The sequence below is a fragment of the Rhododendron vialii genome, chromosome 2a (assembly GCF_030253575.1).
Source record: "Rhododendron vialii isolate Sample 1 chromosome 2a, ASM3025357v1".
Lineage (NCBI taxonomy): Eukaryota > Viridiplantae > Streptophyta > Magnoliopsida > Ericales > Ericaceae > Rhododendron > Rhododendron vialii.
The window spans coordinates 22288016-22312722 of NC_080558.1; the positions used below are offsets into that span (position 1 = coordinate 22288016).

The 24707-nt window shown below is 39.5% G+C and overlaps 2 protein-coding genes and 1 long non-coding RNA gene across 6 annotated transcripts; 1 reads left to right on the forward strand and 2 right to left on the reverse strand.

Moving 5' to 3' along the window:
- Positions 1 to 10803: 10803 nt before the first annotated feature.
- On the forward strand, positions 10804 to 16894 carry LOC131316952 (uncharacterized). Of its 3 annotated transcripts, none has more exons than XM_058346529.1 (5): positions 10804 to 10896; positions 12991 to 13309; positions 15778 to 15857; positions 15938 to 15996; positions 16341 to 16894. In XM_058346529.1, the coding sequence occupies exons 2-5, from the start codon at positions 13001 to 13003 to the stop codon at positions 16640 to 16642; spliced, it is 750 nt and encodes a 249-aa protein (XP_058202512.1). In that variant the 5' UTR covers positions 10804 to 10896; positions 12991 to 13000; the 3' UTR covers positions 16643 to 16894. The 3 variants fall into 3 exon arrangements, with proteins under 3 accessions (XP_058202512.1, XP_058202514.1, XP_058202513.1); XM_058346531.1 differs by having other exon boundaries at positions 16346 to 16485; XM_058346530.1 differs by having other exon boundaries at positions 10861 to 10896; positions 13000 to 13309.
- A 1859-nt stretch (positions 16895 to 18753) lies between these two features.
- On the reverse strand, positions 18754 to 21804 carry LOC131316957 (uncharacterized). Of its 2 annotated transcripts, none has more exons than XR_009197334.1 (2): positions 21399 to 21804; positions 18754 to 18834 (listed from the first exon to the last, which is right to left on the reverse strand). It is a non-coding gene; the product is annotated as an uncharacterized LOC131316957 (long non-coding RNA). The 2 variants fall into 2 exon arrangements; XR_009197333.1 differs by lacking the exon at positions 21399 to 21804 and adding an exon at positions 21159 to 21376.
- LOC131316953 (uncharacterized) lies at positions 19916 to 21150 on the reverse strand. Its single transcript, XM_058346532.1, has 2 exons — positions 20631 to 21150; positions 19916 to 20515 (listed from the first exon to the last, which is right to left on the reverse strand). Exons 1-2 carry the CDS (start codon positions 20890 to 20892, stop codon positions 20403 to 20405), a joined length of 375 nt encoding a protein of 124 aa, XP_058202515.1. The 5' UTR covers positions 20893 to 21150; the 3' UTR covers positions 19916 to 20402.
- Positions 21805 to 24707: the final 2903 nt, after the last annotated feature.

A 24707-nucleotide genomic window follows, 5' to 3' on the forward strand; every position in this document is an offset into this window, starting at 1 on the left:
CACAAATAAATATGCGTTAAGCAAATTATCAACACGAAGTCATTGGTTCGACACAAAGTCATTTAATCCGACATGAAGTCATTATCTGGACATGAAGTCATAATTTCTGCATAAAACCAATTAATCGACACGAAGTCACGAGCACGACACTAAGTTCGGCCATTGGCCGTTGTTGCCCATCAACACGAAGTCACAATCCAATATCACAAATTCAATCCAATTGAAGAACATCTATGAATCGAACACTCACCTCGTCTCCAATAAAAAGAAAACCAACACAGTCACTCCCTACGTGGAGCTACGGTGCTTGTAGTCGCCTCCGAACCTAGCATTCAACATACGTATCCACACATGTCAACACTAAGAAATGGAGATACTCATAAGAATAAATACTAGCAATCGCTTGCTTATACTCTTCCCTTAACTAAATATAATGATCGAAACACCAATTTCAATCAAGTATAACAATTGATTTTCAGTTTTGAAGATGAGAACTCATATCCCAACTCTTACAGACATATTCTAAGCCAACATGATCAGTTTTCAGCACCTAACCACCAAACTCCTGCACGTAACTTCAGTTTAGCAACTTTAAAGTTATTGTTTCATCACATAATAGTAATTTTCAACATTTATCCATCAACGCACTGCACCAAAGTGCAGTTTTCAGCACTTATATATCACAATTTCAGCAACCAGTTACAGTTTAGCACTAAAAAACAGATTCAGCAACTAAGAAATCATGTTCCAGCAATCAAGACCCTATTTCTTGCTTCTAACATGCAGTTTCAACTCAAAGAAAAGAAATCAATTTAGCATTATCTCCTTCAAATCACGTACTATTTCACACAAAGTACGTCGAAAAAACACAAAACGATTTACGCTATTCGGGAGAGTTCTTTTTTTAGCATGACTCTTACACCAATATCAATATTTTGCATCCGATGTGACTTCATAAGACAAAACCAACACTATATAAGTGATAGATATGCTAATTTGGTGGTTCACTGTTATGTGCTAATTATGCGGTGCATACATATCAAAACACTTTTTTCGGATATCGATAGACTTTTAACACATTATTTACTGCACCGCCCTAGTGGCTGTGGTTATGCATATTCACACATTGATGTGGAGTGTAATCAAGAAAATATAGAAAGGCAAAACCACCATATATGGGACCAGCTGACATATGCTATTACGTATTCCAAAATCCAAATATATATGTAACTTTAGTTTTGGACTCAACTTGCCTTGTTTTGTTCCGTTTGATATTAATTCTTAAAAGAAAGCAAACAAACAATTTCCCAGTAATGACAAAGACAAGCAAAACTTCCAAAGAGGAATCCTAACAAAGCTACCTACGTTAGCAACCTCATCACACATGGTCACAAAAAATTTCCAGGTTCAACATAATTATTTCCTCACACTCACATGATATAACTGTGTCACCACTAGCCTCATTTTTACACCTAGGCTCTGTTTGTTTCAATGTAAATATTTTTTCCGATAAAATATTTTCCTCATTTTCCTTTGTTGGGTTGCTTATAAACTGGGTAAAACATTGTTATTGTCAAACATTTTCACTCAAATCACCAAAAACAACTTACCGGATGAATCTCAGTAAATTATTTTACAAACCCCTCCGGCCCTCCCGATCTCAAGTTTCCACTGTCTTGCTCAAATTCCAACAGATTACAAGAGGCTCTCTCTCTCTCCCCACTTGAGTCAATTCCTATCCGATCGTCCATTTCTTACCCATTATGCACATGTGTCTAATTTCCTTTTCTCTAATCAGAGAAAAAGACAGAGAGCATGGGTTTCTCAAGCACCAATTCATCATAACCTCTTAAGTCTCCCTGCTTGTTGCCCGAATCCGAAAATGGAGGACAAATATTTTTTATCGATATAGCCAAACACCAAAAAATCAAAGTGTGGTAATTGTTTTCCAACTAAAAGATTTTTCAGGAATATATTTTTCTACGTAAAAGATTTTAAGTCGAAACAAACGGAGCCCTAGAAAACAAACATTTCCTAAGGTTAGACAAAAGTATTCTCAGCCATGGGAGAGGTAAATGAAGCTTTCATTCAACCAGTTGAACACAGGCCTACGGGGAGAGAGAGAGAGAGAGATAGAGAGAGAGAGAGAGAGAGAGAGAGAGAGAGAGAGAGAGAGAGAGAGAAAGAGGGACTTATAGTCAGAAGGAGGAGGGAATGACGAACGGCGACGGAGATCGGAGAGAGACGAACGGCGACGGAGATCAGAGAGAGGCGAACGGCGGTGAACGTACAGCACGATGATCGTAGATCGCGAGAATGGAGACAGTACAGCGTATGCGAGACGCATACACTTTTGCAATCTAATTTTAAACCCTAACGCCTATGGAATATGCATCACGCATATCCAACTAGCCGGTCTCGCAAATGCCAACGCGGATAATGCACATCCGATATGCGTGATGCACATGAAATGTGCGTTTTGAACTATTTTTAAAAATAGTTTGAAAAAATGTATATTTTGACAAATAGTTATTTAAAAACGAATAAATCGAAAAAAAACTCGATTTTAGCCAAGGGAAAGAAACCGGTGGACAATCGGCAGACCAAGAAGAGGCAAAACGGAGGAAAAGGAGTAGCGAGGAACAGATCTACTACGTTTAACGCAAGATCAAGAGCCCGGCGGAGGAGGGAGATAGGCGCCCTCCCCCCCCCAAAAAAAAAAAAAAAAGAAGAAGCCCTAACTGGTTTTGTATCTAAAGAGAGTGTGTGCTTCTAGAGAGAGAGAGAGATTGAAACGCAAAAAGTTTAGATACTACGAGTCCACTCATCCCTGTAAACAAAGACGGATTCTTTTTGCGAAATGCATGATTCGCAAGCAGACTTTGTTATGGATGTCTATTAAAATAAGGTTGGTCGAGTTGAATTATAGTAGTATATATTTATTTTAGTATAGGGAGTGATTTTCGCACATCTTTTTTTATTAACCACACTCCTTTTTTTGTCTGCAGTACATGAAATTATCAAAATGTCCCTAAACTTTTTACACAAATAATTTCATTTGAATAACAAAACAAGCCAATTTGGAATAATGAGAAAGGTGTTTTGGCAACTTCATGCAGTGAAAACAAAACGGATGAGTGTGGAAATCAGTCTATATGAAGTGCATAGTGATCACAGATTAGTTATGATACTGTGTGGTAGCGGAAACTTGCAATTTACATCAAGTTCCGTTGAAGGAGTTGAGTAGTATATGCTATTTTTTAAGCTATATAGTACTATATACACAGAGGGTCGCCATTTTTGTTAAATTAAAAGTCTTTCGACTCTGGATTGAAAAGAATACAATTAGTGGGTGTAATTTGTGATAAGGACCAAATTCCAGGGTTGCCACATACGAGTTTTTTGTCGACTTATGCCTTTCCACGTAACTATTTGTCAAAATATACGTTTTTTCAAACTATTTTTAAAAATAGTTCAAAACGCACATTCAATGTGCATCACGCATATCGGATGTGCATTATCCGCGCTGGCATATGCGAGCCGGGCCAGCTGGATATCCAGCGTGTATCACGCATATCCAATGTGCATGATACATATTCCATATGCGTGATGCATATCCAATATGCGTCATGCATATTGAATGTGAGTGATGCATTATACTCCCTCCGTCCCTTTTTAAGTGTCCTGCTTCGTAATTCCAACTTATTAAAAAGACATCATCATTATACCTTTTACATCAACTTTTTCCTCCACTTTCCCTACTTACCCATCATCATTACACTCTTACTCACTTACTTTTTAAAATGGAATCTACTTTTAAGGACAAAATAGACAATTCACCAACTTTTACCCACTAACTTTACAAAATGGACACTTATTAAGGAATAGCCCAAAATGAAATACCGGACTATAAATAAGAAACGGAGGGAGTATGTATGAATGGATCAACAGTCATTGAAGTATCGAAATGGATTGACGATTTCATTAGAAGAAAAAAAAGAAAATGGAGAGAGTTCTCGTAGAGGTGTCAATGTTGATGAATGTGCCATGCGTTTTTTTGGCTCCCAAAGAGTGGAGAGTTCTCACAGCAAACGGAGTTATTGAACGACCGGTGGAATATAACAGGGATACGTTGCACTTGCACCCCCCTTAGTTGATGATATGGTTATCCGAGAATGCATATACAAAAGGCGTTAAGCATGTAATTATTTTTTTTTAGATTAATGTGACAACATGGTCAAGTGGCAGGTGTTAATTACAAATAATATCTATTTTGCATATGCCCGTTATGTATTTTTTGGAACAATTAGTATTATTTTTAATGGGCATTGAAAACAAATAATTGTTGGCAACAATGAGACAAGTAAACTATAATGTGACCACAATCATAAATTACAAACATATTCGAAAGTTACAAACTACAAATTACGAATTTAAAAATAAAGATTTGAAATTTAAACAAGTACAAGACAACATAGCTCCATACATATGTAAATATCTTACTACTATCGATTACAAATTCGTTCCTAAACTTGACGCTTCTGCCCTGCTTCCGGAATATTTTCTTCGATTATGTCCTTCTTGTCCACACAATGTGCATGACTGTCTCTGTGATGGTTGGTGCTCAATCCAATCCATCTCGTTCCTGAACCTTGTGATTTGGGGTCGCCCTCTCCCCCGGATACGTTCTCGGTCTGGAATGATGGTTGGCCCAATGATTTCAGGCCAATAGGCCTTGTCACGCGGGGGCCTAAATGGTTGAGAGGCATACATTTGTATAATTGATTTGAGTGACCAAACATCGCTGAAGTATTCGAAAGGGAAAGTTTTCATGAACATGCACGTCGCAAGCACATGCGAGCACGACATCTTCCATTGTTGAAACTTGTTGCAACTGCACGTACGATTGATCATGTCAACTGAATGCCTGTGATTTCCTTTTTATGGGCTCGTCCGATTCATTGGAGTCTGCACCTCGTAAGTTTGTGCCACGCGGTCAAACTCAATGACCTGGTGTCTTGGTGCCTTATTCCTCCAGTGTTTGTACTTTTTTATGGCAAACGTGCTCCAGTTTCCCCCGTCTCAATTTTTTTTCGTGCTTCTACGGCTCTGTCATTGAAATAGTTCACGCTTTTGTAGAATGTCATCATAACCGTTCCCATTATTGGCAGGTGCCTAGCTTCTTTTAGGACCCCATTCAAGCTCTCTGAGATGTTTGTTGTTTCCGATCTGTAATGCCTACCTCCATCATGCGCGAATGACCATTTCTTTAAAACCAAATCCTCTGTTAGTTCCTTGTAGACCTTTTTGTTGTCGCCGAACTTTTTAGTCTTTTCAAGCTGTGCTTTAAACTTTCGTTTTTGGATTTCCATAGCCGTAACTTTTACTTGGTTGCCCACAATTTTGTTGAACCTCCTCATATAGTTTGCCCCAATGTGACGGGCACAATAATGATGATAAGCATGGGGGGTCTCCAAAGCGGATCTCCTTTGATGTACGACAATAGACCAGTATGCCTGTCTGAAATTAGACACAATTCTGTTCGATTTGTGACAAAATGTCTGAGGCATGACAAGAACCACCCCCAATTATCAACATCCTCCTTCTCCACAATGGCAAATGCAATAGGGAGTATTTGATTTTCTGCGTCCTAACTCACAGCACCCAAGATTACACCATTGTACTTTCCTGTTAGGAAGGTACCATCAATGCTTATCACAGGCCTGGAATATTTGAACCCTTCGATGGCTGGCCTAAATGCCCAGAAAAGACGATCGAATGTGCGGCATCCTGGTATGTTTGTATCTTTCGACAACAGGATGTACTCCGTACCTGGATTTTTAACTTTCACCGCGGCCAAGAAACTTTCGACTTCTGCGTACGACTCATCCCAGTTCCCAAAAATTCTTGCTATAGCCATTTGCTTCGCAGCTCAAGTCTTCGCATACGATGGTTGGAATCCCTCTGGCCTATCTAAAATCATTGCTTGAAGGACCTTCACCTTCGTGCTTGCGTCTTTTTTCACGATAGGGGCAATAATTTCAGAAATGAATCGTGCGTCAAGATTATGATGATCTTGGGTTACACTCTCCGCAACGCAAGTGTGTGGTCCTGCATGCGTATCGACTGATTATCCACTCATCGGCATCCTTACACTTTCTTGCTCTTAGTCGCCACTGACATGGGACCGGGTTCTTGCATTTGTACACCAACATAGTCGGTGATGATGTTGATGTCTTCACCACATTATTCTGTTGCATGCTATACTTCTTCACCGTATTCTGAACCTCCTCCTTTGAAAAGAAAATCTGCCAATAAAGTTCTATTGAGCTCATATTGTTTCACATTCTACTAAAAAAAATGTAAATTACGAGTAATAATAAATACCTGTCCCTTAAATAGCTCATATTGTTCTATTGAGCTTATATGGGTCTCATTTATATAACCTGCAAGTACGAAAATTATTATCATACAGTATGAATTTGATGCGTTGTTCCCCGCTGCGACTAAGTGTATTGTTTTTGTCAAAACCAAGCAAAAGTATTCATTTGGTGGTTTGTTGGAGAATTGGTACAAAGTGTCTTCAAGTATTTTCTACTTAACTGGCTTTTGCATAAATTGTTTTCTATCTTATGTTTTCAAAAACTCATTCCAAACTAATTTCCATGGTTGTTTTCTCAACATTTTTAACGACCTTGTGTACTTTTACTTATTTCGTTCGTTTCTTTCTGATACCATCTAGCAGACCCAATTGTTCTCTTTTTCCTGTTATTTTGCTAAAGATTTATTGAAGTCTTAGATTTGGTCCTGATATAAGTAGAGCAGTGAAGACCTCTGCAAAAAAGATTGTGTAGTAGGGATGGCAATTACCTCCGACCTGCCCTTGCCTCTGACCTCCCTGTCCGAGTGGGTATTCCCCACCCTATTTTAATTCGATGCAACCCCTATTATCTTTTTTAATATTTTTGTTTGTATATATCCATATAGACATTCACTGTTTTGATATATTAAGAGCAAAATCTACCTAATAAAACACAAGAGTGTGGGCCTCCACACAAGACAAGTTGATCCAAGGGTTGGGATTGATTTGATTTAATGGTGGAGAGGCATTCTTCTCATTTAATTAAAGTGCCCACATCCCCGCATTTATTACACCAATGCCATTAGAGAACATGAAGTTCCTCCATAATCCATCTCAATTACAAATCCCTACCGTGCGTTTTTTTAGGCAGATTCTGCTAAGGAATTTTTGGGCTTTTGGATATTTTTTTTTTTTTTGGATTATTGATTTATCTCGACGAGAGGAATCGAAAAAATATTACAAGATAAAGCTCCAAGTCGGCTTTAAACTGGATATTTAAAAAAAATTTGAGTACAAGTCATAATTTCATACTTTTTTGATTCCACAAAAGTTAGGCTCAAAAAATCCAAAAATCTAAGCGGAACAGCGCCTCTCTCTCTCTCTCTCTCTCTCTCTCTCTCTCACATGTGTGTTCGTGTGTGATGTCATTTCTTCTATTTGATTCGGGTATTTTTATTTTTTTTGGGTATTTCGGAAATCTTTTTGAAAGAGTTTTTGATACAGCAATGATTTCCACATATATTTTTGCACATATCTTGCACATACATTATTGTGGGGCCCTTGTCGGGGTCCCACAAAATTATCCAAACCTCTCATCTTTTTGAAAATATTTTTTAGAGGGTTCCTGTAAAAAATCAGCTCTAACGGATATCGATAAGAACTTTCTCAAAAATCGTAGGGCAAAAGTGCCCCCCCCCCCCCCCTCCCCCTCTCTCTCTGTGATGTAATTTCTTCTGTTTGATTTGTGTGTATTTTTTTTTTGGTATTTCAGAAATCTTTATGAAAGAGTTTTTGATGCAGCAATGATTCCCACACAAATATTTTTGCATGCATCATGCACATACATTTTTGTGGGGCCCATATCGAGGTCCTACAAAATGATCCGAACCGCTCATTTTAAAATATTTTTTTGAGGGTTTCTGTAAAAAATCAGCTCCAACGGATATCGGTAAGGACTTTCTCAGAAATCATACAAGAACCCTCCAAAAAATATTTTAAAAAAGATGAGTTGTTCGGATCATTTTGTGGGACTCCGATATAGGCTACACAAAAATGTATATGCATAATATGTGCAAAAACATCTGCGCAAGTAGCACAGTTATTTTTGATGCACATGCAAGGGGGGTCTATGAATTAGTGGAGAAGTTGACTTAGTTCTAGCTATGATTGATCAAATTATCTCTCTCAAGTAATTTCTTTCGTGAATCGATTTAGTGTTTGAGCTACTATGGAAATTCAAAAGGTAATTCCAATCGAATGGGTAGTGCCGTAGGCACGGGCAATTCGCTAGTACCCAATAATATATCACTTGGTCTTTATTTTCTTGGTTTCTATTTTTGTAAAGAACAAAATTAGTGAAAATTAGTACAGATATGGGGACTCGATTATTTCCCAGCAACTCCCTTGATTCCAACTCGTCCCATTGCCATCTCTACCGGAAAAGATATGTGAAATACTGTAACTTATACACATTTGTCAATCAAAGGAAGATTCACTGAGATGTCCCTATTTAACGATAATTCACAGCCAAACATGGTACAAGTAATGACATACATACACCTGATCATATGAAGAAATCAACTAAAAAACCTCTAGGAAAAACAAAGAAATCAATTTAGCATTATCTCTTTCAAATCACGTACTATTTCACACAAAGTACGTCGAAAAAACACAACGATTTACGCTATTTGGGAGAGTTCTTCTTTTAGCATGACTCTTACACCAATATCAATATTTTGCATCCGATGTGACTTCCTAAGACAAAACCAATACTATATAAGTGATAGATATGCTAATTTGGTGGTTCACTGCTATGTGCTAATTATGTGGGGCATACATATCAAAACACTTTTCTCGGATATCGATAGACTTTTAACACATTATTCACTGCACCACCCTAGTGGCTGTGGTTATGCATAATCACACATTGATGTGGAGTGTAATCAAGAAAATATAGAAAGACAAAACCACCATATATGGGACCGGCTGACATATGCTATTACGTATTCCAAAATCCAATTATATATATAACTTTAGTTTTGGACTCAACTTTCCTTGTTTTGTCCTATTTGATACTCCCTCCGTCCCTTTTTAAGTGTCATGCTTCGTAATTCTAACTTATTAAAAAGACATCATCATTATACCTTTCACATTAACTTTTTCCTCCACTTTCCTTACTTACCCATTACCATTACACTTTTACTCACTTACTTTTTAAAATGGAATATACTTTTAGGGACAAAATAGACAATTCACCAACTTTTACCCACTAACTTTACAAAATGGACATTTATTAAGGGACAGCCCAAAATAGAATACCGGACTATAAATAAGGGATGGAGGGAGTATTAATTCTGAAAAGAAAGCAAACAAACAATTTCCCAGTCATGACGAACACAAGCAAAACTTCCAAAGAGGAATCCTAGCAAAGCTACCTACGTTAGCAACCTCATCACACATGGTCATAAAAAATTTCCAAGTTTAACATAATTATTTCCTCACACTCACATGACATAATTGTGTCACCACTAGCCTCATTTTTACACCTAGGCTCCATTTGTTTCAATGTAAAATAGTTTTTCCGGTAAAATATTTTCCTCATTTTCCTTTGTTTGGTTGCTTATAAACTAGGTAAAATATTTTTATTGTCAAACATTTTCACTCAAATCACCAAAAACAACTTACCAGATGAATCTCGGTAAATTATTTTACAAACCCCTCCAGCCCTCCCGATCTCAAGTTTCCACTGTCTCGCTCAACTTCCAACAGATTACAAGAGGCTCTCTCTCCCCACTTGAGTCAATTCCTATCCGATCCTCCATTTCTTACCCATTATGCATATGTGTATAATTTCATTTTCTCTAATCAGAGAAAAAGACAGAGAGCATGGGTTTCTCAAGCACCAATTCATCATAACCCCTTAAGTCTCCCTGCTTGTTGCCCGAATCCAAAAATGGAGGACAAATATTTTTGATCGATATAGCCAAACACCAAAAAATCAAAGTGCGGTAATTGTTTTCCAAGTAAAAGATTTTTCAGGAAAATATTTTTCTACGTAAAAGATTTTAAGTTGAAACAAACGGAGCCCTAGAAAACAAACTTTTCCTAGGGTTAGCCAAAAGTATTTTTACAGCCATGGGAGAGGTAAATGAAGCTTTCATTCAAGCAGTTGAACACATGCCTATGAGGAGAGAGAGAGAGATACATACATCTATACATACCTACGTGCCTATGAGAGGAGAGAGAGAGAGAGAGATACATACATATATACATACCTACGGAGAGAGAGAGAGAGGGACTTACAATGAGAGGGAGGAGAGAATGATGAACGGCGACGTCGGAGATCGGAGAGAGGCGAACGACGAATGGCGGTGAACGTATAGTACGACAATCGTAGATCGCAAGAATGGAGACAGTGTATGTGAGACGCATACACTTTTGCAATCTGATCTGATTTTAAACCCTGACGCCTATCGAATATGCATCACGCATATGGAATATGCATCATGCACATTGGATATGCGTGATACACGCTGGATATCCAGCTGTTCCGGTTCGCATATGCCAGCGCGGATAATGCACATCCGATATGCGTGATGCACATTGAATGTGCGTTTTGAACTATTTTTTAAAATAGTTTGAAAAAACGTATATTTTGACAAATAGTTATTTGGAAACGCATAAATCGACAAAAAAACTCTGCCACATACAGTACACCCCATTTCCACTCGATCAGAACCAGGCCAAAATTCAGTTCAAACTTCAAACTTCATCGCAATTCGCAAACAAAAAAGAACCAAGCCATAATCGAGCAGGTACCCTCTCTCTCTCTCTCTCTCTCTCTCTCTCTCTCTCTCTCTCTCTCTCTCTCTGTTTGCTGTTTGCTAGAATGGAGACAGCTCGCTGTTTGCTGTTTGCTAATTTAATGCAGATGCGGTAGTACATTCTCTTACGGGGGCCTTCTTCTTGGCATTTTTTGTGTTCTAGGCTTCTACCCTGTGACGGCCCTCTACCCATTTGACCATGAGCTTAATTCCAAGATTTTTTTTAAAGGAGCTTAATTCATAGGTTAAGAAGGCTTGTATACAAGGATGCTAAGGAATCAACTTCTCCGCAGTCCTGTTTGGGACTGCACGGAGCAGTTTGCATGTGCCCGCATACCTTTTCGACGACCCAAAAAATGGGCCTGCAGAGAAGCTGATTTCTGGATGCAAATACTCCCTTACTCCAATATTCTTTTTACCGTTTGCGGACAAACTATATGCGTCCGCTTCCTCTAGACTTTTCACAGTAGAAAATTAAATAGTAACCCTTCAATGTTAACGAATTCCAGACTGGGAAGCAGGGTACCCTAATAATGGCTCCTTGGGTGAACTGAGGTTCGGTCACAATTCTTTTGGTTTAAAACAGCTATCAGAGTAGATAATTTAGGGATGGTGTTACATAACTTGTAGAGTTACAAAATCTTATATTACCCTGTATGAAGGTTTTAACATTGTTATTGACCTTATTTACAAATTTGAGAAAACATAGTACTTTAGGCTCAAATAGGAGGTCGGATTCCAGTGGCGTGCAACAGCTCTCATTGTCAACAGCCTAAATTTGGTTGCCACCCCTAGATTAAAACATTGGCTCCAAGGATGGAAACAGGGAGTCTAGTGGCGACAACCGCCACGACAAGAATTTTAGAAAATACAATTATTATTTGTAAAAAAAAAAATTTAACCCCAACTTATATAGTCTCACCACTATTAGGTTTTTTTCCTTATTTTTTATTATATACTAGTCATAAATCTTATAATTTTTTAAAAAAAAAAGGAGACCCAAAAAAGTATTCCAAAACTAAATTCAATGGGCCAAAGTGAAATAGTATAAATGATGATGTATAATTAAGAAAAAAAATTCCACACTCTAACCTTAAGGGAAAATGACGGCCAAGGACGTGTTTGATAATTAATACCCTCCAAGGACATTTTCAGTATTAACAAATGTTCTCAAATGTTCTCAACATGTCCTTGACGGGTATTAATTATCAAAACACATCCTGGGCCGTCATTTTCCCTAACCTTAAAACAACTTAACCCAAAAAACTAAGGGAATTTAATTATAATGCCACTCCCCATTTATAATGCCACTCCCAAAAGGTAGTGCGGTTATCAATTTGGGAATCCACATAGGGATCTGAGGAGTGATATTATAAATTTGGGGAGTTGCATTATCGATGCCCAAAATAAAAGTTAGCCTTTTTTTTTTTTTTTTTTTGTACTCCATGGCAAATGACAAGCATCATTTACTATAGTTTTTATTATGCTATTTTAATTTTTTCTGGAGCCGATGACTATTAATATTGTAATGCGTCTTTTTATTTTTTTATTTTACATTTCGTCACTGCTAGGGTAAAATCCTGATTCCGTCTCTGATTGGCTGTGTCCCTACTTATAACTTATAAGAAGCTCTCTATTAAATACCCACTCGGCCTTTTAACCTGTTCTATAGCTTGGATATGCTATTTTTTGGGGGTCAATCTTCTATGAATAGGCTACATAGTGCGGTTCATTTACATTTAAGTCTAATTGAATTCAGTGACGTCTTTAATAGAAAAGCCTTCATCTAATTAGAAAGACATATATGAAATGCCTTTATCTAATTTTGGGAGAACCACATGAATTTGTTCACTAAGTGATTCAAATAGTTCCTACCAAAGCCAGGTTAGATCTTTGCTAGGATTTTGACATGTGTGAATATAGGATTAAATTGAATTTATGGGTCTTTTCATGTAAATTAGTTAAAGATCTTTCATGAAAGCATGACTTTTTCTTTGCTTCTTTGAGAATAGGAGTTTTGATTGGGTGAAGTTGGGTAATTGGCTTGCTTTGCAAAACTCAGATTTTTCTTATCCTTGTTTTTAGATCATACAGAATGCAGCAAACAACAAGAGTCTCCTCAAGGAGGGTATTGTCTTCTGTGGCAACTTTGTTAGGCAATGCTTCGTGTCCTTGTGATGTCCCAAGACAGTCTTTCACTACCTACTCACAGCAAGAACTCCAGAAATCACAAAAGCATTCTATTCCTGGTGATTTAGTAACATGGGGTTCACTCGGTTTCTGTAGAACATCGAGATTTGCTGCCGGTTTCACGCCTTTGCAACATAAGCCACTGAATTCAATTATTGCCCTTGAGAGGACGAAGGATCGACCAGTTGAGGACCTCATTGCCATTTGGGATGATGTAATTTCTCCTAACTTTTGCTTGTGATTCTTATTCAGCTGACCCAGTTAAATTGTGTTGTACTTGTGGTTTATAGGATTGGTTTTGCATAGTGCATGTGTTGCTTAGATTTATGTTTGCCTAATAGGTCCATCGGAAAGACCAGAGTTGTTTTCACAAGTGTTAACAGTCATTGGAATTGGAGATGATAGATTAAAAGTCAGCTAGTGTGGTAGAAATTGAGCTGGCATGGGACCGAAGGAGATGGAAGGGACGAGATGAGGTGATCTGACAGCAAGAGCGAGTGATGTGTAGATTTATGTTTGATAAATAGGTGCATCAAAAGACTGGAAGAAGTGTTTTCACAATTATCAACACTTACAGGAATTGAAGATGGTAGATCTACGAAGCACATACACGTTTACAGGCCATCCGTATCCGTGTCGGACATGTGAAATTATGTGTCCGAATATGTAATTATTTTTTTCTGAGTCGGACACATTGTGGACACGCTCCTATACGTACCCGACACGTACTGGACACTTATCGAACACGTTTTGGAATTTTTAAAAGTTGAAATGGAGTAACAATGTACTATTTGAGATATGAACCAAATTTAAAGCCAATATCAAATAACTTAACAATGGAAATACAATCTACTGTTCCCATTTTTTCATTGGACTTTTCATATTTAATTTGGGAAAAAATAAGTTTTCTTTACATATTATTGAATTTATGTGTGTGTGTGTATGTATATATGTAACATCTCCTCCAATGTGTCCGTGTCTAGTTTTTGAAAAAATCACGTGTCCAGTTATCTGTGTCGTGATCGTGTCTGTTTCCCGTATCCGTATCCGTGCTTCTTAGTAGTAGATAGCAAGTCAGCTAGTGTGCTGGCATGGGACCAAAGGAGCTTGAAGAAAAAAAAGTTATCTCAGACACAGAGAGAGAAATGAAGTTAGAGGGATCTCCCAATTGATAACATATATTCCTCAAATGGAGTTTGTGGGTGAGAGCATAAATAACAAATGTCTTGGGCAATATTACCTTTTTCAAAGTAACGGCTATTATCCATGCTTTCTGTAACTACTTCACCTCATGCCCAGAGGCAATTAAGAAAAATCTGCAATGGAATGATTAAAAGCTGTAGCTTTTATTACTGCTTTAGTTGGAAATGATGCATGTTAGTACTCGTTTGAGAGATGCTAGGATTTCTCAAATGCATTGGAACATGCTAAAAACCGGATATCCTGAATGGAAGTACTGTTTTACAAGTAGTAGTTGTTACTACCATAGACAAATGAGATTACAAACTTCTGATCATAAGGTGCCAGTTTCGTTCCACGTAGAGAAAGGAGTTGACGAAGTTAAACAGGAACAAAGAAATGATGCTAATATTTTGAAATCATTTCTTCATACTTTGATTACACCTGCGGAATTTACCCTTTAACTCCTCTGAAATTTTCTCCGCTGTTAATCTATATTGCGAAAACTTCTATCCCTTTACCATGATGAAATGGTAAAGACACAGACACGGTTATTTTAAAAAAATGGGAATACGGTAACACGCCATGAGTATATTTATTTATAATATATACACACGCACACATATTCTCTTCCTCCTCTTCCAATAAATGACAAAGTATCTTTACTTGTTACCATAGAACACGGCCCTGCCCCGTCACCTTCAATTTTCAACAAGTGAGCTTTCACCCTTATGTATGACCCATTTTTTGTTACGTTGCAAAAGTGGCACTTCCATTTGAAATTTCCTCCTCTTCCAGGTAATTTTTCAATTTAGTTACGAATTTCCAAAGTGCTACTCGTGCTGCCTTGTCCCCGACATTGGGTGTGCTACTAGCACCAGTTGAGGAAGACATGCCTATATGAATGATATAATTAAATTGATACATACATTGCAGTGCCGTTAAAAAAAAAAAACCCAAGTATACTACATATATATACACATACCAGTGGACCATATCTATACCAAAAGAGAGAGAGAGTGAGAGAGAAGACATCAAATACACACACATATACATATACAGAGAGAGAGAGAGAGAGAGAGAGAGAGATAGAGAGAGAGAGAAATCTTGCGAGAGTGAGAGAGGAGCTGTTGTCGCATCTCTGAGAGAGGAGAGAGGTCTGTCGATCCTGAGAGAGAAGGAGAGAGGGTTGTCGATCGTTAGAGGAAGGAGAGGAGCTGCCAATGTAGGGTTTTGAAACTTTAATCGGTCGATATATGTTATGTTTTAGAATAGGTTTAAATACGTTTTAACCCAAAACTTTTAAATAATAACATATTTACCTCCCAAAAAATTAAAAACAAATTGCACATTCATATTAATCTTGTCACCGTCAATGGATCATATTAGCTTGATTTGTGGAAGCGGTTCTGCTTAATATATTCGATGACTGAGATTTAATCATTACCTCGGATAATCAACTCATTTATGTCTATTCTTTTGGGGCGGCATTTGTCACATCAGTATCACTTGGGAAAAGGTCACATTGGCACTTTCATGAAAGCAAAATTGTATCATCTGCTGGAGCAAAGAGCGACAAATTGGTATGCCATTACCTGAATTTTCTTTTAGATAAGTGTTTTCTCCTTGTACTTTCTTGTTCTAACTTCTCTTTTTCTTATAGCCGGTATTTCGTGATTCCTTTGTGGAGAGGAAGTGGGTATACAACAATGTTTGCTCAAGGTTGGTCTCTAATGATTTCGTTTCTTCAACCGTACACTTAATTGTTGGAAGTTGCTACATCAATTTTCATATGGAGGCTTCCCGCCTTTCTAAAAGAGAAACCCTTCACGCAATAGTATAATATTTGTTTTCTTCAATATTACATAGTTCCACTTTCTTTTCCTTTCTTTGTTGATTTCTAGATTCACACTTGATTTACATGGCATAATATGCAGGGATATTTGTCAATTCAAGAGATGACTTCTTTATCTTTATTCACAGTTGTAATTTATTTGAACGTATGTTTGTTTTGAACTACTACTGTATTGTTTTCCGTCACCTATATAATTTATGCTTTTTTGTAGTGCAGATGCCACATGTGCTTTTCATTGGTCTTGAAGATTACAAAGCAAGAGGGACCCAAGCTGCTCCCTATTTCACTGTTTCTTACTACACAGAATTTGCAGAAAAGGACTTGGTGCTTATTCGGGGGGATGTCGTGTTCACAAGCAAGATCAGTGACTCGGAGGCACAATGGCTTTTGGAGACAATGCAATCTTTCTACTTGAATGATAACAGGTACAAACTTGTTGAACGGTTCAATAGAGAGACTCGAGACTTTGAGTTCAAGGACGTTTTAAAAGCACTCAACATGCCCATCTTGTAGATTTTCCAAGTGAATAAACTTTTGGTCGTATCTCAGTTAAATAGAATCATAAGCACTAATACTCCCATACAAGAGTGAAGATTGATTTTCTTCATTCTATGGGATTTATGTGCTGTATTCGTAGGAGAACAGGTCCACAAGCACTAGAATCGGAATACAAGTCTGAAGATTGATTTTCATAGTTCTTTGGGATTTTTGTGCTATATTCCCTCTGTTCATGTTGAAAATGGATTCAAATGTTTAAGTTTTTGCTACTTGGTTTGTTTTGTTGCAATTTTGAAACCAGCTTGCAATGCCTATATGAAATACATTCAAGATTCAAGATTGTGGAATTTTCATCAGGTGAAGTTAAATTTATCTTGAGCGTTTGTGCTTGTGTATGGCCTGTGATCCTTGATATGAGTTCCTCCTCCATTGGTTCGTGGGTTTCCTAGCCTTATCGCTTTAACCTGCACAATGAACGCACGACTAAGACTTGGTCGGGGTTGCCCGGCAAGGCCCTTTGGCAAGAGGATGAGAATGTGCAGAGAGCCAAGTAAGTGACTAGAGTTTAGGGTGTATGTATGTGTGTACCTCTTAGGGCTATTATCCTTTGATATTTATAGAGCCTCTTTGACTTGCTCTCAAAGTACGGGTGTGTGCCTTGCACGGGCCGGCTAACGTCATGGTGATGTCACCAATAAGATCTGATAACCGTTTTGGTGTGAGGTGGCGCCCCCTATGTGCGCTCATCATTATCCCTTGGCGTAACCACTTCAACGCATGGAGAGACACATGGCAATACGATTAGCCGAGCCTCTCTCTCAGCTGAGCTCAGGGATAAATGACTCGTAAGGAGGGGCAGCTGACTGAATCGTCTGTCTTGAAGGTGGCCGAGCCTAAAGGCTCCCCTTAGAGCTAGCCGCCAGATGAGTGAGTCATTGCTTACCGCTGAGCTTTGGTTAGAGCTGAGCCTGGGATTAAGTTCGGCTAACCTTCTTAACCCCAACCTTCGTCCCGGCTTCTCGAATGTGGGGTTGGGTCGTCATGTTCGGCCTACTACAATAGCCCCTCAATCTTCGCCGACGTTGACTGCTTGGCGGAGATTGAAAGTATACTTGGCTGAACCTAAGAGATTGCTGATCTTAATTGATTATGGACGTGGCCGCGGTTTGGCTGAGCTTCTGTGTCTCGGATCTATTCGAAGAAAGATCATCTGCCAGAATTGAGCCCCAATGAGTGAACGCCAGGTGTTATCTCCTGCTTGGGCACGACAGATGAAAGGACGTTTGGCACGTGCTGGGGTTCTGCTCCATTGTCCTGTCGAAGACACGTGTTCGGTGGTGTAATAATGGGCATGAAACTTGAAACCCTAACCCTTCCTCTATATAAAGGGTGAGGAGAGGAGAGAGAAACGTTACGAACTCTCTCTCGCTTGAACTCCATAGCCAGAGCTCTTGCTTCCATCTCTTCGCCTTCCTGCCTTGATTTCTCGTCGATCCACCGTCAGATTTCTCAGAAAACTTCAGGTTTGTGTTCGATCCTTGTTGCTCTTCATTTTTCTACAATTTTTACACCGTTTTTCATCGTTTTCCTGGGTTTTGTGGTGGTTTTTGCTCTGTGTGAACAGTACGAAGGCGGAGATGAATAGTAATGTTCATCTTTGTCTTCAAACTGTTCTTTCGAGCCCCAACTTCACGGTTGGTTGGTTTTGACACTAATGATGCCGAACCTGAAGACCCGAACGTATGAAGTCTCCTGAGCCTACGTCATTAGTGTAAGCTAGGGTGGGCTAGTAGGATAGCCGAACGTAACAAACTCCTTAGCCTTTTAGCCGACGACGAGGTTTTTATCATTTTTTCTATTCTCGCTTTGTTAGGTCTGGCTCACCCAGTGATAGTGATTTCTTCTGACTCTGAAAGCTCGGGAGATGAATCCAGTAGTTCGCTGATCCGAGAGCTATTGAGTAGGAGTCAGTGTTTTAAATGGCAAAAGGCGCAACGGTCCCCTGGGGCTTTAGCGCAAGGCGTGGCGTGCGCCTTATTGACGCGAAGCGCAAAAAAAAAAAATTCTTTGTAACGAGGCAAATTTTATTAGAACAATTTTTCAACACAAACAAACACTTGTAAAACTTTCAAATGTCATAAAACATAACATGTCAATGGTTAAACGAAAGTACCAAACACTAAACATAACATATCATCCATGAAAAGCTAAGATAATAATGTTTAGCCTTAGAGACATAACAAAAGGATTAAAGGCAATAAAATCTAGAGGCATACATAGACATTAATCATCATTCTCAGAACCAAGAATTTCATCTTCAATTTCATCATCATCATCTGATGATTCTGATTTATATCCTTCCACATCTTCCTCCTTATCATCATCCGTCTCTCATTCTCCCTCTTCATTCTCCTCATCTATAAGAGATGTCTTTCCTCTTGAAGCCTTAGCCTTTGGAGTTGGTTTTGCTATTTTCGCGATAGGTGTTGAGTTTGTTGACTTTGAACTTGATGCTCTAGTTGTTTTCCTTGGTTCTTCAACTCCAGAAGCTAAAGCAACATCATCCCAATTCAAATCATCACCCTCAAACACAACTTCTTCCTCCATCTTCCCAACCAACCATTCATTGCTCTCATCAATATCTTTTAAGGATATGGGATCAATGCGATCACATTTGAGGTATCGGCGTCTCAATGCTCTATTGTACTTAACAAATACCAAATCAATGAGATTCTTTTGAGCTAGTCTATTCCTTTTTCTTCTTTTTTTTTGTGAATCTACATTAACAATTAATTATACAAGGGACTTAAATTCATGATCATACATAACTAAAGGAAGTCAATGAATGAACTTGATTGTCATATACTCACATGCTCAAAGACACTCCAATTACGCTCGCATCCTGAGGAACTACAAGTAAGGCTAAGAACTTTGACGGCAAATTTTTGCAAGTCGGGAGTGTCATGACCAAATGAGGCCCACCAGTCAGTTGTACACCATAGCATATTGATATTGGAAAACATTCTTAAAGTGCAACTCTTAGGATTTAAATTAGTTACTAGGTGAACATGGTGATACCTGGTGCCCTTGTATTTCTTTGCCTCTTTGCAATTGGGTTACCGAAGAGTCCTTCAACTCTCTCATATTTCATCAAGTTGACACAAATAAGGTCTTGTGTAGCAGTATTGGGAATTAACTTTGTGGTACATTTGTATAAGCCTCCAATGACTTCTGGAACTTTGCAAGCCTTTGGATCTTTGTAAAAAAATTCAGAATTTAAGTAAAAATCAGCTGCATGCAAAGGCCGATGCAATCGGGATTCCCACCTCTTGTCGATTATCTTATAGATCTTATCATACATTTCCTTATTTTGATTGAAGCAATTTGCAATAGTTTCTTTAGCCCGATCCATAGCCTCATAAATGTATCCCATTGGAGGCTTGACTTCTCCATCAACCAATCTAAGTACCTTAACAAGTGGGGATGCGAACTTGAGGGCAAGGAACACATTCCTCCAAAAGGAGGCCATCAACATGACTTTTTCTACATGTTTTCCTCTTTGCTCTTTTGCCCATTTGCTATTGGTCCACTTCTCTGAAGTAAACATCTTCCTTAAGTTTCCCTTTTGTTCATAAACCCTTTGCAAAGTCAAAAAAGCGGTTGCAAATCGAGTTTTTGCCGGCTTAACAAGCTCCTTCCTTTAGGTAAATTGCCTCATCATATTAAACAAAGAGGGTCAATTATAAATATAACCATGCATCATTATTGCCCTTTCTCAAGTTGTCTTCAAATTTGGTAACTTGAAAATGTCTTCTAACATCAAGTCCAAGCAATGGGTAGCACACAAAGACCAAAACAAATGAGGTCGGTTTGCCTCCAACAACCTCTCTGGTAATTGTTATAAATAAGTGGTGTTAGAAGTTAAAATTAGAATAATAAGTGATTTCAATTGTTCATAACTTCAAGTAAGTAATACAACCAAATAGCAAATTGAAATTCTCACTTGCCGCCACATTTGCCGCGGCACTATCCGTAATAACTTGAACCACGTTTGCTTCTCCAATATGCTCCACCCACCCATCAAGCAATTCATATATCATTTCTGCATCCTTTACAATTCCAGACGCATCCACAGATTTCAAAAACATGGTCCCTCTCGGAGAATTCACCAAAAGATTCATTAATGTTCTATTTTTCCTATCAGTCCACCCATCACTCATTAGCGTACACCCATATTGTTTCTGGTCTTTTTTGTGCTCCTCCATCAACTTGTTAACATGTTCTATTCTTTTTTTAGAAGAGGAACTCGCACTTGACGATAAGTTGGTTGGGGCAAAACCGGACCGTAATGCCCAATAGCCTCTATCATTGGCGCAAAACTATCATTGTTCACAACATTTAGAGGTATCCCATAATCATATATCCACCTTGCAATAGCCTGATGAGTCCGGTCTTTTAATATTTTCTTATATGGTTCATTTTCATCAATTTTTGGCTGTTTGCCCTTGGCTTTTCTATTTTCCACCACCACCTCTGGTTCAGGAGTGTAGTAAGTGTCGAGAGGCCCTATGGTTCTTGATTGCTTAGGCTTAGAATGAATAGATGTGGAGGTTGTGCTTCTGTGAGTATAAGATTTCTTAGAACAGGGATTGGATTCAATAATATCATCGTCCAGGTCCAGGTCATAATCATCATCAAAATCTGGTATAGACTTAATTTGACTCTTTGCTTCATCCCTTTTACATATAAACTCCCTCATCTCCTCTCTAACCTCAGGTGGGCATCGGCGACATGCCGCCGTATTCCTTTTAGCTCCTCCTGCAAGGTGTTGCTTGATTCTTGACACACCCCCATTTTTCACTTTGTTCCAAAAAATACATTTCAACTTGGTATTATTGTGTGGACCAACCTTTTCGCAATACTTCCAACTAGGGTCCTTTTTATTAGAATTTTCAGATGTCATCTACAATTAACAAGTACAAATAATACGATAAAGTCATAAACACATATAACTGGAAAAAAAAAAAAACATCCACAGCCCACTGGCCACGTAAAAAAAAAAATGAAAAAACTGACCGACTGAAAAAACTACCATAAAGTCATCCACAGCCTAGGAGTTCAAAGAAAAAAAAGAAGAGGGAAAAAAAAGGAGAAAAAAAATTGACCAGGAGTTGCGGAGAAGAGGAGGATAAGAAAGAAGAAGAAGATTCACCAGAAGAAGAGGAAGAAAGAAGAAGAAGAAGAAAGAAGAAGTCGAGGAGAAGAGGAAGAGGTTACCGTCGTCGTTTGAAGCTGCTGTTGTCGACTGAAGTTGCAACCCTGATCGATCCACTAAAGTTGCTCTGGATCGACTAAAGCTGCTGCTATCTCAAACGACTGAAGCTGCTCTGCTAGCTGGGTATGAATCATATGGTCGATTAGGCTAAATCAGACTTAAAAGCAAAAATTATTCAGTGCATCGCCGCCATCGCATGTGTTTTCTGCACCGTCGGATCAATTTTTGGATCCAAGACAAAAAGCGTGCGCCTCTGCACCTTGCGCCATAGCGTGCGCCTTGATGCTTTCCGCTATAGGGCTATTCTTCGAAGCGCAAAACCTGCACTTCGCGCTATAGCGCGCGCTTCATGCGCTTTTGAAATCACTGGTAAGAGTAAAAGCCGACACCAAATTTCTTTTGTTGCTTCCAACATGTCAGAAGATTCTCAAGATTCCAACGCCGAACGTGATCATGATTACGGTGGTGACGAGTTCCTTACCGAACCCGAGATCACGTTCTCTTAATCTATGCATTCTGAGGCCGAACCCCAGAGGGGGCCGGAGGCCGAGTTTAGGTTCCATTGTGGAGCCGAGGCTTCAACATCTGCACAATCCAGACGTGACGCCGCACCAGTCGTGGACACCGAGGTTGTCGACCTCTATGAGACGGGTCAGGTTTGTCCCCATGCTTATTACTTCAGTGGGGAACCTAGGGAATATGAAGACTTCTGCCGAACCTACGGTATACCTGACAACGTGGTCGTTAGCCGCGTGGCTAGCGATCAAATCAAAGACGGAAGTATGCTGAGACCCGAGCATATCACTGTCCCCTTGATGGCCATCTATGAGGCTGGGTTGCTGTTTCCCCTTCATCCATTTCTTGGGGAGCTTCTGGCTCGGTTTAGCCTTGTCCCTCACTTTTTTGCCATCAATAGTTTTAGGATTGTGATGACGAAGATCCACGATTTGGAGTTTACCATCGCTGATCTTTTTGACATTTACTTAATGTCTCGGCATGGCCGAACAGAACGTAGATATCTCTTGACTCGCCGAGGTAAGGAACCTTTGGTCGATGGGTTGCCTGACACTGACAAATAGGCCAATTTCTATGTGGAGGTACATGGTAACTACGAGTTCGGTGATCAAACTATGCGTAGATATCAAGTGCCGAAGACAAAGGACTTTAAAGGTCTCTCAATCTGTTTTCTTTTATTTCGCCGTTCCTACTTTCCTTTCGTTGGTTTGTGTTGCTTTTGTTGAATTTTTTCTTTTTGCAGATCATCGAGCCATCACAAAGACCTTGAACTCTCAATCCGTCAAGAAGCACGTCGAGATTTTGAGGTCGCAAGCTTGCCGAGACGCATCGACACTGCTGAATTACATCCCTTCGTATACAGGCAAGCTCAAAAAGAAGGAGAAGGAAGCGGGTGGGCCGAGCAAGGAGGCTGGTGCTTCGAAGAAAGGTGGAGATAAGGGAGGTGGGAATAAGAGAGGGTGGCAACCGAGGGTAAAATTCCCGACCTTTAGGAAGCCAGCTTCCTTTTGGTTTATCAAGAATCAAAGTATTGTGCTCCCCGGCATTGACATACCGCTTCAAATAATCGTCCCCGAGTTCGGCGAGAAGATGTTGAGGAGAAATGTTGTGCGAGTGAACTTGAGAGATAACGTTTCGGCTCGGGCGAGTGGATCGGATCCTTCCGAGTCCCAAGAGAAAATGCAGAAAGTTACACATGATTTCTTCCCCGCAAAGCCTCCGACCCCACGCTCAGTAGAGAAAGAAAGGCTTGATGCCTCGGCTGTAGGAGGTTCGAAAGTGATTCAAAAGCCAGCAGGCTCAGGTGGGTATGCCGTCGTCCAAGAGTTTGCTCCCTCTTTCGCTTCGACGGAGGGGAGGATAGTGACTGTGGAAGGTAGTGTCAAGACTGAGCCAGGATTTGCTATCACCATGCTTTAGGGGCTTGCTCTACCGAAAGATATGGAGAAGGTTCCTAAAGACCTTTCACAGAGTCTAATGCACGCGAGTGCTTATTTAGTACAGGTTCTTCCAAGTCCCATTTTCCCAATTTTTATTTTTTATTATTATCATTATTTCCCGAGCTTGATGAATTTCCTTTGTACAGGCCGGGCAAGCCTTGCTCCATGCTTCCAACTAGGCCACGCTTGGGACTGCCGAAAGATCTCGCTATCGCAAGGATTTGAAGGCCGAGCGTGACAAGTTTAAGGCATTGGAGCAGAGTTTGAAGCTGGCCGAGGCTAAAGTTGGGGAAGTAGAAGAGAAGAGGGATGTAGCTTTTGTGAGGGTGAAGAATGCCGAGTGTGAGTTGAGTAGGATGAAGAGAAGAGAGAAGAGGAAAATGAAGGAGGTAGATGGTAAGGCTTTCCAAGCAGGTTATGACTGAGCCGGAGCCGAGTATCAAAGGGAAGCTAAGAAGATGGTGAATGACGAGGTTGTGATAAGGGTGCCCATTGCGTATAAAAAGGGGTACAACGATGGTGTGGCCGCCGCAGCCGGGGTGCTCCAGCTTGAAGCTGACCTGAATTTGACAAAACAAATTTTAGTACCGGTTGTGCCCGAGCTTAACTTGCTGTTTGCTGAGGAAGAATGCGTGCCACTTCCTCCCGAAGAGTATCCTGAGAGTGAGGAGGAGATTGAAGAAGTTTTCGGTGAAGTTGCCGAGGATGGTGCTGGTGACAAGATGAATGCTGGGAATGGTGAATTTGCCAATTTGAATGTCGAGGTGAACGCCGAGGCTAAAAATATTTAGGAGGCTTGAAGATAACACCTGTAGGTGCCGACTTTGGGGTGGTCGATTTCCATAGTTGT

What these genes read in the sequence shown, in the direction of transcription:
- LOC131316952 (XM_058346529.1), top strand. Translation starts at nt 13,001, where the DNA reads ATGCAGCAAACAACAAGAGTCTCCTCAAGGAGGGTATTGTCTTCTGTG. An exon ending in TCATTGCCATTTGGGATGAT is followed by an intron (nt 13,310 to 15,777) that starts GTAATTTCTCCT and finishes TTGTCACATCAG; the next exon opens with TATCACTTGGGAAAAGGTCA. An exon ending in GAGCAAAGAGCGACAAATTG is followed by an intron (nt 15,858 to 15,937) that starts GTATGCCATTAC and finishes TTTTTCTTATAG; the next exon opens with CCGGTATTTCGTGATTCCTT.
- LOC131316953 (XM_058346532.1), bottom strand. Translation starts at nt 20,892, where the DNA reads ATGGAGGAGCACAAAAAAGACCAGAAACAATATGGGTGTACGCTAATG. An exon ending in CGCGGCAAATGTGGCGGCAA is followed by an intron (nt 20,516 to 20,630) that starts GTGAGAATTTCA and finishes AACAATTACCAG; the next exon opens with AGAGGTTGTTGGAGGCAAAC.